This window comes from Limulus polyphemus, unplaced genomic scaffold, assembly GCF_000517525.1.
Source record: "Limulus polyphemus unplaced genomic scaffold, Limulus_polyphemus-2.1.2 Scaffold42, whole genome shotgun sequence".
Classification (NCBI taxonomy): Eukaryota; Metazoa; Arthropoda; class Merostomata; order Xiphosura; family Limulidae; genus Limulus; species Limulus polyphemus.
In genome coordinates, this window is record NW_013665652.1 from 948647 (window position 1) to 962130 (window position 13484).

General features: G+C 30.4%; 1 protein-coding gene across 6 annotated transcripts in view; it reads left to right on the forward strand.

Annotated features, from left to right (window-relative positions):
- Positions 1 to 9926, forward strand: part of LOC106462015 (serine/threonine-protein kinase minibrain-like) — a 145177-nt gene extending 135251 nt beyond the window's left edge. For all 6 annotated transcript variants that reach the window (XM_022389293.1, XM_022389289.1, XM_022389302.1 and 3 more), the window contains 3 exons: positions 2183 to 2323; positions 3717 to 4298; positions 4646 to 9926. In XM_022389293.1, the coding sequence (XP_022245001.1) occupies positions 2183 to 2323; positions 3717 to 4091 (516 nt within the window). In that variant the 3' untranslated portion in view covers positions 4092 to 4298; positions 4646 to 9926. The remainder of the gene's footprint in view (positions 1 to 2182; positions 2324 to 3716; positions 4299 to 4645) is intronic.
- The last annotated feature ends 3558 nt before the right edge of the window (positions 9927 to 13484 follow it).

The following is a 13484-nucleotide window of genomic DNA, read 5'->3' on the forward strand; positions in this document are numbered from 1 at the left end:
TAATTCTATCTAATACATCCAAAAATAAATTAAGGATTTGGAACACACAGTTGTTTTGTTTTGAACATCATTATATATATATATATATATATATTTGCTAAGGTAGACATATGACTTCTGGCTAAAACGAAAGCTAAAATGTCAATTTTAATAGATATGCTTTTGATTCTAACGCTGGTCCTTTTTTTTTCTTAGAAAATATGTCCCTTATACTGTAGTAGCTATTATAAAATTTATCATTTCAAAGTGAACGTTTCATATTTCAAATCTTGTTTATGGTCGGAGTGTTTTGCATCTTTGTATACATTAAGCTTAAACCTAAAACGTATATATTAATATTAATTTCTTCAGTGTTTTTCAATAATAACTGTCTCGTATGTTTTTCGTGCGAATATATTTCTAAATATTATTAATTTATAATTCGTACTACTTAATTAATTAAACCTTCATACATATTTTTATTTTGGTCAATAATCTTACTTAATTTTAATTTATTAACTTCATAAACTATAGCAAGTTTGTGAAGAATATTAGCACGTACTTAAACAAACTGATGAATTAATTGACATTAACTATAATCCAAAATGGAGAAATGTTGTCCAAATTATAAGCAACCCTGTTAGTTTAAATTCCCCCACAGAGCTAGAGATAGCAAAAGCTATATATAAAAAAAACTGTATTTAAAAGCTTTATTTTGAAATAAACACGAATTAACTGTGATTATATTCATTTATTTTATTTTCTTAAATTTCAGCATTAAGCCCACACAAAATATTACTGAATGGAATAGGAAATAAAATAATCATCCAAAACGGCCTCATATTACATAACAAACATGTAAACGTAATTTTTGTCAAGAACACTTTCGTACTGGATAAACAGTAAATACCAAAAAAAAGTGGTATAAAGAAATCGTTTAAGGACCTCACAAATGTTATTATGATCAAGTTCATGCAAAATTACAATTGTTGTTTGAATTAAAAACCTGTAATAGAGAGAAGAGCCATTGTAATTTTGTGCTAACTTAACTGAAAAGAAAACGAGTACGCCAAATACATACTCACACACAAATGGTCATTTAATTCCAGGTTTTGTGTTCCCATTTACTACCAACATCTGCCCCCCAGTAGCACAGCGGTATGTCTGCGGACTTACAACGCTAGAATCCGGGTTTCGATACCCGTGGTGGGCAGAGCACAGATAATCCATTGTGTAGCTTTGTGCTTAATTACAAACAAACAAAATACCTAACACTCTTGTATGATGCGATATATATATACCATGATAATTATTATTTAACAATACAAAAAAAGCTCCCCCAGTGGCACAGCGGTATGTATACGGACTTACAACACTAGAAACCGGGTTTCGATACCCGTGGTGGGCAGAGCACAGATAGCCCATTGTGTAGCTTTATGCGTAACTAAAACAAACAAACAAACAAACCAACATTTATGACAGGCTTACTGATTTGTGAGTTCAGTAAAGGTATTTTATGTTCAATAGCAAAACAAGCAGTAGAAAGTCGAACTGTAGACTTCTCGATTTGTGCATAATTTTGGTAGCAAAGAGAAAATCATTGAAAATATTTTCATGTGTATGTTCTCGACTGATATATAAGCAGCTGGAGTTCCTGAGTTTTTGTACTACACTTTATGATTTATTCCTTTACGCATTTACGAATAGGTTTATAGGTTTCCTAAATGTAAAACTTGATATCATTGTAAGCCAGCAAAAAACAACACTACGTGTGGTACATCGCTCATCAACTCCCATAGACTTAGGATTTACTGCTATTCTCAAATCTACATATTGTAGCTACGGATCTTTCAACAACTCTGGGATCTTGTGTTTTACAAACCCAAACGCACCATTCTGCAACAAGGTTAGTACTTCATTACTTCTGAAGTTGGAAATATAGGATGCAACAACAATCTAAGTTTGAGTTGTATTTTCTATTAATGAAAGTGTGTTAGGATATTGGTTGCTTCGTTTCCATTGTTCTACGTTTTTGTTCAATTTAAAGGACCTTCGCTAAAACCTTTTGTTCAAGCCTAATGAAGAGCAACAGTGTTTTGGGGGACTTTTTTCAAAAAACACTAAAGTTTACTTACATGTTACGTATATGTTTAATAACACGTTAAGAGAATTATAAATAATGTTTTGTCTTTGTTATTTAAAGGTAGACCAGATGTGCAAGATTGTCGAAGTTCTTGGGATGCCACCTAAACACATTTTAGATCAAGCCCCGAAATCTCGCAAGTTCTTTGACAAACATCCGGACGGAAACTACTTTTTGAAACCGTCTAAAGATGGAAAAAAAGTAGGATTACTAATTTCACACGAATACTTACATTATTTCAATTACAGAATAACATACGAACTGGTACTATGAATCTATCGAATATTTATATTGTGAGTTTGTAAAATTGTAATACTAGCAGAGACCTACAAAATATTTGCGGTCAAATTGGTATCTTTATTGCAACAATATGTCTTTAATTGCAGAATTTCTAGAATAATACAAAATAAGTGTAATAAAATACACCGAAATCTACAAGTCCACTTGTCTTAGCTTGACATTAGTTTGTCCTTTATTATGTACTTCCTATATTCGATAAAGAGATAAATTAATACCGTAATTTGTGTACACTTTACTTTAGTTTTGTGAGGGATAAACTTTACCGTACTTAACACTATCAATAATTTTATAATGTTATTCTACGACGTAGTGTTAGACTTTTTTAAAAACTTGATAAGCTTTTAATATGATGTTGTATAAAATGTCTACTATAGTATATTTACATCTGCCCTTTGTTTACTTCCTCAGAAATGAAGTGTTCGCGCATGCGCATTTAGATAATAATGTGCGGGCGCGTTTTTAGGACAGACAAAAACTGGTAAATATTATAATAGATGAATTATATTTCTCCTATTATGGTTTTCCCTCTGTGTCTCAGTGCCAAGTTTAGGGACTTATATCACTAAAATTTCAGAGTTTGATTCCTGCGATGGGTAAAGCGCAGATGGACTATTGAGTAACTTTGCATTTCAAATAACAAGAAACATTTTGTTCAACTTTTCAACATTTTATTATGTATAAAAACATGTATTTTATAGAAATCATATAGTGTTTCGATTTAAAAAATGTAAACAATGAAGATATTATAAATATAATAATTATATAAAAATTCTGATTATTTTAGATATCACGATACATTTAAAATGATATATATATATATATATGTTAACGAAGTACATGTACGTATAAAAAAATCATCTTTCATCCAAAATATATCTTTTTAGCTTATATATCTCTAAAAATAGATTTCGAAGTTATCTAATTAAATAAAGCTCCTTGTGAAATGTTTTGGTAAAAGGAAATATAACCTAACATAATTTTCCGAGCCACTTTCACTTGTCCATGAAACTTGTTTTGTAAAATATTGAATTTTCTTATATCTTAATATTGTTATACATGCTTTGGAATATCTTAAAATATTTTCAGTTGAAATCGAAATAATTATAGTTTTCCTCATATTTTTACTGCTATTAATCCTTTATAAAATTCGTTTAATTTTACATAAAAAAAGATATGACAATTTTATTTTGAATATTTGAATATTCGAGGATTTTCATATAAATGATTCACAAGAGCTTTTTCGCTACTGTAAAATAATAATATCCAGTCCAGACCATTATTTTTATTTCACTAGTACAAATCTCCAGGATCACGTCGTCTTCAAGACATATTGGGCGTTGAGTCGGGAGGACCAAGTGGAAGAAGACTAGGTGAAGCTGGTCACAGTGTTTCTGATTATCTCAAATTTAGAGATATGATAATAAGGATGTTAGATTTTGATCCCAAAACTCGTGTTGTTCCCTATAATTGTCTACAGCACAGTTTCTTCAAGCGTACGTCAGACGAGAGCACCAACACAGCTCACAGTCCACCTACTGAGCAGGGTATTGTTTGTAGTCCAGGAGCTGGTCCGGGAGGGGGCGAGGGATCAGAATCTAGCCCTGATAGCCCAAGTAAGACTCATTTGCCACTTGTAGGACATGTTAAGACGAGGGAATTAGAAGTGTGACTTTTTAATAGAAACATCAACGTGCCTCGCTTCCTGCCAGTGTTAACATACTCCTTCAAGTGACCGAAAGAGAAGGAAACTCTATGTTCCCACAGTGCCAGCTAAATGGTGGTTCAAAGTACAAAGATGCAGAGGTGGAGATAACAGATGACGAGGTTAAAGTTCGATTGTTTGGAACCAATGACACGATGAGTTGATGGAGCTAAGGTAAAGTATTGTTAATTTCTTTCATCTGTATTTATCTCGAGAATATGATTGTTGGTGGATTGTATTTTGAAACTTGCCCATGCTGAATGTTATATTAAATTATATTAGTACTGAGATTTACATAAAAATATCAATGACGTGTTTTTAACTCATCTTCAGTAATAACTTGTTCTATAAAATTGTAATTCACGTAATTCAATTATTATATATTTTACTTTTGTTAGTATTACCTGATAGTCATAGATTTGGAAATGTTTGATACGTTTCGAAGTATCCTACTAGTGAAAATAATGTAGATCTTGCATACATTAATATTTCAATTATTTCATTTTTATTGCATATTACAGAGCAACAAATTTCATTCGATTACAATATGGAACTAGCCCGACAAAGTCTTATCGAAGTGCCTTTTGTTATTATGACATCACCTCAACAACAAGAGAACACTGGTCTTTTTTATATATTAGCTCCATGTACTCCATGAAAGAAGGTTTGCTGAGTATTTATAAAACTAGGCATGAAAAGCAAATTACTGTGAAATTGAATTAATTCAGATTCTCACTTTTGTGTTATTTTCCGTTCTGCTAAATCTTTCATATATAACTATTATATATGTATATTGACTGAGTTTGACAGTTTGGTTCCACGAGTGTTGAAAAGGAAGTGTGGCGTTGTTTTGAGAAAAATGATTTAATAAGTTCGATAAAGATGTAGTGGTGTCTGGAGCTGTGGGACAGGTGACAACAGTAGTGACCTTTTGTATTCGTATTTTTATTAGTCACCTATTGTTGTTTTACTGACCTAGGCTGCGAACTATACGTAAGAAAGACTGAGTCAACAAATTTGCCATTACTGAAGGAGATATATGGCAGAGAACAATGTTAACTCAGGCCGCTACTGACTAAACCACAGATGCCTTATATTGTGTAACAGGACGTGTATATGTTTGTGTGATGTGTGTCTATGTTCTCGTCCAATTTTTTATTATTATTATTTATATTAGAAACTAGATATTTATATTCTTGGTTAATTTTAGAACCCAGTATAAACGGTTACCTTATGTTCTTTGAAGATATTATATTCATGCAATAGCACTTAATACAGCTAATTAACCATAATCATCTTGAATTTTCGTGACATTATTAGTGTCTCTTTGAGCGGCTTATTTCCTCAAATATCAATTTTAGCATCATCGCGACAAGTAAAATCGGGAGGAACGTATCGGGTATTTAAAATGCTTAAAGCCCTTTGTTATGTGAAACTACTTTCAGTAGAGTACAATTTATCGAGTCCTTATAATTCAGGAACCACAAACACCGATTTTATATCGTTAAGGGAGAATTTATACTTAGGTAACCAGATCTATAAAGGTGGCCGCAAAAGTCTGCATACTTGAGCAAAATATATTGTGTAACCATAACACTTTTTTGTATACTACGACATGATTATCTAGAGAAGTGACAATAAGTTCTGCTGGTTTCATTAGTTTTTGTTTTTCATTCAAAGTAGCATGATAGATTTGGAATATTTTTTTATGTCTGGAATATAAGTCTATAGAATCATTCAGAAAAAATCCAAAGTTCAACTGAAAACATGACAGTAATAGTTTCATATTTGTTCTGCGGAAATTTCGTACCACATACAAGTTCCATCATCGGTGATGTATATCAAGGTAGTACAACATACGTTTTATTTCTCTGTGTGTATCTTTGTAAATAATAGTACTTTTTTGTGCTTTTTGTTATATGGATTGTTTGTTCTATTTATAGTATGCTTGTGTATCATGCATATCGTTACAGTTCGGTGATGAATGAGTTTGTAAGATATAAAAGGTCCACATTTTAAAGGTGTTCTCTGGTTTTAAGTAAAGTCGTTCCTTTTTTACACTATGCGACAAGCTATTATATATGAAGTAAATACTATAATAACAATATCTCATTAACAATTTAAATGGCGTTTGGTAACTATATACATTTTTTTAAACTAATTATTTGTGTTCCAATTTTGGAGAAAGAGTACAAAGTGTTTTTAAATAATTCGAGAGATGAAGCTTTTAGAAATATTTAGAAAACAATTGTTTTAATAGGTTTAGTAATTCGCAATGTTTCTTTCCTCGAGAAATAATAGTCGCTGTCGAAACGATTTTTCTAGTAAATTTATAAAGTACAGTTGTTATTTGTAGCTGATGATTTAGATTTTTACAGGGCTTCAAAAGCAATGTGTTTACGTTCACATTAATTAATGTATAATGAAAACTTTCGAGCACTGAACGAGTTTTGTAATGCATTATAGATATTTGTATTTTGGTGCCACAATCGTTTGATTAATGATATTCGATTCGTTTTTTGTTTGTTACTGAAAACGTGTCGAGATGGTAATGGACTGAGTACTATGTATATACTCCATTGAGTTAAAAAGACTCTCCTGAGGAAGTCTGAACTTCATTTGTCCAGAGTTCTAATGCTGTTACGATTTGCAGATTTATACATTCATTGTATTACGTTTTACTTTATTCTTATTTATTTGAGGTGAGGAAACATATAAAAAAATTAATTGTTATACCACTTTGTAGCTTTATAAATGATACCTGATCTGACTAGCAATAGGCTAAGTTGGGTTAAAATCATTAGAATATGAAATGACCTAGATGATCGACACTCAATTTGAATATAATTTTGTAGTTCTAGTGGCTGTTTATTTACGTGCTTTTTTCATTTTAGCGAGAATGAAATTAATAACGTGTATGAAATACCATTGTAGCAGTGACCTAAGTCTCGGTCTATTTGTACAATAAAATTCATAGTCATTTGATAAAGAACTACGTAGCTAAAGCTATTTTTACGTACGTCACTTGCCGTATTTATTCTTGGCATATAGGTTTCAATTTCTCAGAGAAAGTCGTATTTATTTATTTATTTTCAATTACACGAAGACGACAATTATAAGAAAATCAAATCTGTGTATTTAAAAAAAGTGATTTTTTGAGGAAAAGAAAAACGACAAAATAGCCCAAACTTAATTTCCTTTTCAGTTAAGTTGATAAAAAGTATTGATCCAAGCTAGGTTTCAAATAAGTAAAGAGCAAGAGAAGGCATATTATTTACATTCCTTTAAATATGAAGAAATACTAAATGATACTATGACGTAAAATACTATTTCATGAGATTTGTTTTACGTTCATAACTTTTACCTCAATGACTCAAGTATTATTTGAACTCAAAGTTAGCAATTAACTGCATGCTATTTCTGTTAATATGATTATATCGTATGTATAAATGACAAAGCGGTGTTACCTCTAGCGTCTTGTTTTGAGTTGTTATAATATTTCCACGTTAGAAAAATAATGTTTCAATTATTAGTTATCGGTGAACTTAATAGACTTATAATGGCACTGTTTACTTATATATCAGTTAACCGATAATTTGTTGTCGGAGACAGCACAAGTAAAAAGAGCAAATACTGATTTTAAAATGTCTGTAACTCCTGGGTGAAACCTTAAACAGTAGTTTAAAAAGCCTTTGGATGTCTGTGACTCCCGGTTGAAATCTTAAACAATAGTTTAAAATGTCATTAAGTGTTTTTAGTTCCTGGTTGAAACCTTTTGCTTCACACTAATGTCAGATAGTCGCGCTCACCTTAACTCTCTAGAAACACTCGTTTATATTTGTTAGTAGATAATTGTTCTACTTAATTATCCATTATAATGGTTGATAAAAAGCATATTTGAAGGGTGCTTGGCCTTAAAATTAATGTCGGTAATCATTAATAAAGTAAAATATATGGCACCATATTTTATACAACATATCATCTATCATCTGCTTAAATAGCTATTTAAATTTACAAACACTGTTTATGTACAAGTACCTTTATTAATAAAAAAAAGATTCATTAAAATTATTTATAGCGTATAACCTCGAATAAAATAGGAAATAATGTGAAACGTGAGACGTAGGAAAACTGCAAATTGTTATAGAGAAACTATTCATATATCATCAATGTTAGTCGAAAAAGATGAGTAATCTGTAAAAATTTAGCGAAATGGTAAATAAGAGTATCAATCCAATACCATATTTATGTGATTATTACATTACATGTCATATTACATGAGTACTGTAAATTAATCTAAACCACTACAGTCGAAGAAGACTGTAAAAAGTTTGTTTGCAGAACGACCACACGTTAATTCCATGTTAATTATTGTTTTAGAAATAAATAATAGCAGCCTAATTAAATGTAACATGGACGAGTGCCTTCGTTGAGTACTTTAAATTGTAGTATTTATCCAAATACCCGTTATTTATGAGATTATTTGACTGCATAGAAAGTTGCTGAATACAGATACGACCTCCCAATGAAAGCCTGTATTTCTAGATCTGGGTCAGGCATTTCAATATCTAGCGTTACTTTAGTATTAAAAATATATATTGTCTATAGAGAAACATGATAATTGAAATATTTTGAAGTTAGGTGGTTCATATGATTCTACAGGTTATTCAAAAAACGTTAGTGTCGCAAGTAAAAGCATCGATTGCCACTGGTTAATGCAGAAATGTGTCCAACATGGAATTTTAGCTTTTTATTTAACATAATTTATTATATATACATATTTGTTTTAATTAATAAATCTAAAAATTTAAAAACTTCAGGAGGCAATTAAAGGACTATTTTAGAACTTCTAATAAACTTCTGAGATTCATTTACTCGTTAGTTATTCATAGCATCCAATTCAAACTTTAAGGAAATGCCAATACTTTTGTAGTTATACAAAATTAATCATAATTCAGTGTTGTGAATATGGTCTTCTGTTATTAATCAATTAACCTTGGTTATACAGCTCACTGTGCATAACCCGCGCTATTTCATTTGTGAGTACATCACAGACATAGGTGTTTTCATAATTTACAATAGAAAACACAAGTATGTGTATATTTGTCCATTACAAATTTTTGTTAGGATAGATAAAGAAGTAATCACAATCAACACTTACGTTTAGCTATCTTCCATACTTTTATTCTACTGGTTTTTAATAACAAATGACACTAAACTTCATGCTCTTTTGTTTTGACACAAAATTGTAAATGCATTCCACTAAAAATAGTTTATTTTACATTTTATATGATATCAAATTTTTGTCCCGGTAATAATTCACAACAAAGTATATTGAAAATTAATTGTTTTGTACTTTTTTATTCTAGTTTTTACATGATGAATTTGTTTTACGCATATATATATATATAGTAGAGAGAGAGAGTAAGGTTTTATTATGTTATTATTAATTTTTCAAAATGATGTAAAGATTGTGTGACATTTTATGATTATATTCTTGATTTTATTGGATATATTATATTGCCATTCTATCAGAATTAGTATGCATGAATCCAATGCATTATTGTATATATAACGATTGTATATATGACTATATAAGTGTAACAAGTTAGAAGAGTTATATAATATGATTTATATATTTTGTTTCAGTGATTTTAATCTAGCCACACTGGGTTAAAATGTTTGTTGTAAGAGTTTATAAGTTAAAGTTATTTAATAGTTCTGACACAATAATGATAAATATAGAAAACTAGGACAAAACTGTAAACTGTTTAGATGTTGTGAATATGTAAAATTATGTAATAAAATTAACAAGAAAAGCGTGTATATTTGTCTAATTTATACCATTACAAATTGAAAACAATGACGAACCGAAAAGTAATGTTGTATAAGAAAGACAAGACACTTTATTTTAAAAAGCGAATATAAATTCACTCATTAGGCAAATTTAAAACAAATTTAGAGATTTTGAATTGGTTTGGAAAGCTCATTACGGTGTTTTGCGTATATAGAATATAAAAGTATTTGCAAAACTACACTAAACAATTAATGTAAAAAAACTACCACTATTTTTGATAGAACTAAATCGCTTGTAAACATTTTGATACTAATATTTTAAATAGAAAACATTTCAGAGAGAATTAACGAATGAATAACTTTATCATATCGCTCGAAAATATTGCCAATTAAATGTTTTCATGTATAAACAGGCACTAAGATGACTATATATAGCAGTTACGTAAATATACATATTTATTAAGATTTATTTTAAAACATAATTGGAAGCAGACGCAGATTGAAAACAATATAAGATACATAGAAATGTACAATCGAGGAGCAATAGTGTTCTGGCTAATGCTTAATAGTTAGCAGTTTCTCGATATATCAAATAAAAGGTAGTTGATGTGTCAAGGACTGAAATTTTTCCATGCTTGTATAAAATATTCGAACTGGAATGTAAATGGATCGTGTGGTTTTTCACGACCTACAAATTTATAAAAAGGATTAATTCTAAGAATTAAACTTAAACTTATCACTATAATTCTGATTCTGACAAAACAACATTATTTTATAATGTAAAACTGCATGATTTTCAAGTGACGGCATGGAACCTAAATAATGTTATTCAGAAAGAATTAGTGAGAATGTCATAATAGTGAAACTACTGGAAAGAAGTTTTGTTCCATGCACTTCCACGCAGTATCTTTGCCATTCTCTTTTTATAACTTAATTATGTGTTCTATTATTATGAATATTATTACGTTTTCAATTGCCTGATAGTTAAGGTATATTGAGAACTCAAAATAAAATTCGGATATGTTACTAGGATATTACCAAAAACTAGAGGAAGAAAATTTATAGCATGCTATTAAAATTTATTCAACAAAAATTAATACAAATGACCTATTGACGAATTATATATTATTGTGTACGAATACCAATTGAACAAATAAACAACTAATGCAACCACACACTATTTGTTTTTTCTAATGAAATTAAGGTCTCATTAAACAAAGTAAAACCTTGAATTACATTTTTTGTTTCTTCAAACACAATCGTGTATAAAACTTGAAAAACCTTCGTTCGGTAATTGCACATCTTTATCCAAGACTTATAATGCGTTTAGGTAGATCTATTAGGTAGACTTAGTTTTTATACAAGTCAATATTAGGCCTAAAACTAGTGACATTGTTTGTAATGGCTACCAGGAATTGAAAAAATAAAGATAATATTTTCGCATAAATTGGTTTGTAAACCATGACTCTAAAATTTTATTTTCCATTGTTTAATATTAGTGAAAAAGGGACAACTCTTGAACACCTTCATCTTTACGAGCAGTACATATACAAATTAAAACAAATTCAAGATACTTTATTCTGCAACACCAGACGTTGTAAATAAGGAATATTTTTGCATCAGTAAATGTGTACTATATTTTTATATGTAGTTCTGTTATCAAATTTTATGATAGTATGCCATTATTATCCAAAAATTTAAAAGTCTTTGCTTGGGAGTACATAATTTATGTAAGTAAATCAGATAAAACTAACACCAGCGTCAAGTTACCATACATTAATATCTCTTGAACGTTTCATACCGTTATATAGAGAAGCTAACCCTCCAAAGATATATTTTAAGGACTGTACACACGGGGTTTGTCCTGTTCTTAAGTTTGAAGAGTCCATAAAATCTAATCGTAAGTTGCTTCATATCCACAAAATACAGATGAACTCAGCAATAAAATTAAGCGATGATGAATAAAACATTAAAAGTGTAATGCAATTATTTTTTGCTTCTTCAATTTTATCAATTTCACTGTTTTAAAAATACACTAAATTTGTTGTGGTAATATAGAAAACCACTATTCTATTTATGAAATCAGAGTATTTTGTTATATTCAAAAACGTTTGCGCTGGTTATCTATTAAATAGAAATATGGTATACGTTTTTCCTTCCAATAAATGAAAATAATAGTTTGTTTACATTTTAATTCACGATGCCCACACGACAATCAAGAGACAAATTTATACCACCAACTTCAAGTCATTGTAAAGATAAATTTCTGTGGTAACTGTAAATTTATGTTTTATATATGTATATATATTCATTTATTTATTCATGTCTCAAAATCAGTCCACAGAGCCACCTCTTACGTACATGGATCCAACTGTCTGAGATCGTCATTTCGTTTGATTAAACAATTTTCGTATTATAACAAAATGAAAATGATAAGTCTGTGTACTTGCATATGTAAGTTGAAGGGAGTTAAGATTAATAAAAATAATTTACAGATAATGAAAACACATGTAAATTAGCTACCCTTTCTCTGCTATTGTCGAGATGGTTTTTAGATGCGCCATAGCGGCTCACAGAATGGCTCTGAGTTTTTCAAGTACAAACTTTTAGCTCATAGCTCAGTCATCTCTTGATCGATTTGAGATCTAATTGCAGTTTTTGGACTGAGGAAGTGAAACCCATTCGATTGATGTATTTGACCACGCTCAAGGTTTCATAGATTAATTTACTCTAATCCTGCCTAAAAGAATTTCAAGTGCTGCGGATATTGAGGATTTCCTCTTGTTTATCTACAATCACGTGATCGGCAATAATTTCTTCCGCATATGTGAACGCTCCATCCAATGAGAAATGTTAATGTTTCGAGATTTTTAAAAAATAAAGGTCCAAAGGGTTCAGGATTTCAAAGAGAGAAATCTTCAACGTTCTCCATAGAAGCAGAAAATTTTGCACGGCAGAGCCCTTGGGACAGTCATGTGGTCTGACATCACACCCAAATCAATTAGGACCAACGACCACATCCGTAAAGTGAAAGTAATTATTACAAAAGATAATCCACTCACCCAAAAAAGTCATTATAATGAAGTTGGGCATTTCCCCTGGTACCCTTAACAACATAATGAACATAGATTTGAATATGACAAATGATTACAAGCCAAACATTCACTAACTCCTGGAGAATTATATTACAGAGAGAGGAAAATGAAATGAAGAAATTATACTGAAGGTATCTAGCAAATAAGAAATGCATATTTGTAATGACTACAGTTGGGGCATGGTTGTATTTAAATGGTTGCGATAGTAAAAGATGAATCTATTGTCGTCCACGTGACTGGCAGAAACGTAATATGTGGAATAGTAAGTGCAAGCAACTTGTTTCAAAATGTTTTATGACGGTTGCAGTATTCAGCTAAAGAAGTAAAATCGGATTTGATGTTAAAATCAACTCTTATTAATATCAGACGGACGGGCCTCCCCAGTGGCACAGGGGATTTACAACGCTAGAATCCGGGTTTCGATACCCGTAGTGGGCAGAGCACAGATAGCTCATTGTGTAGCTTTGTG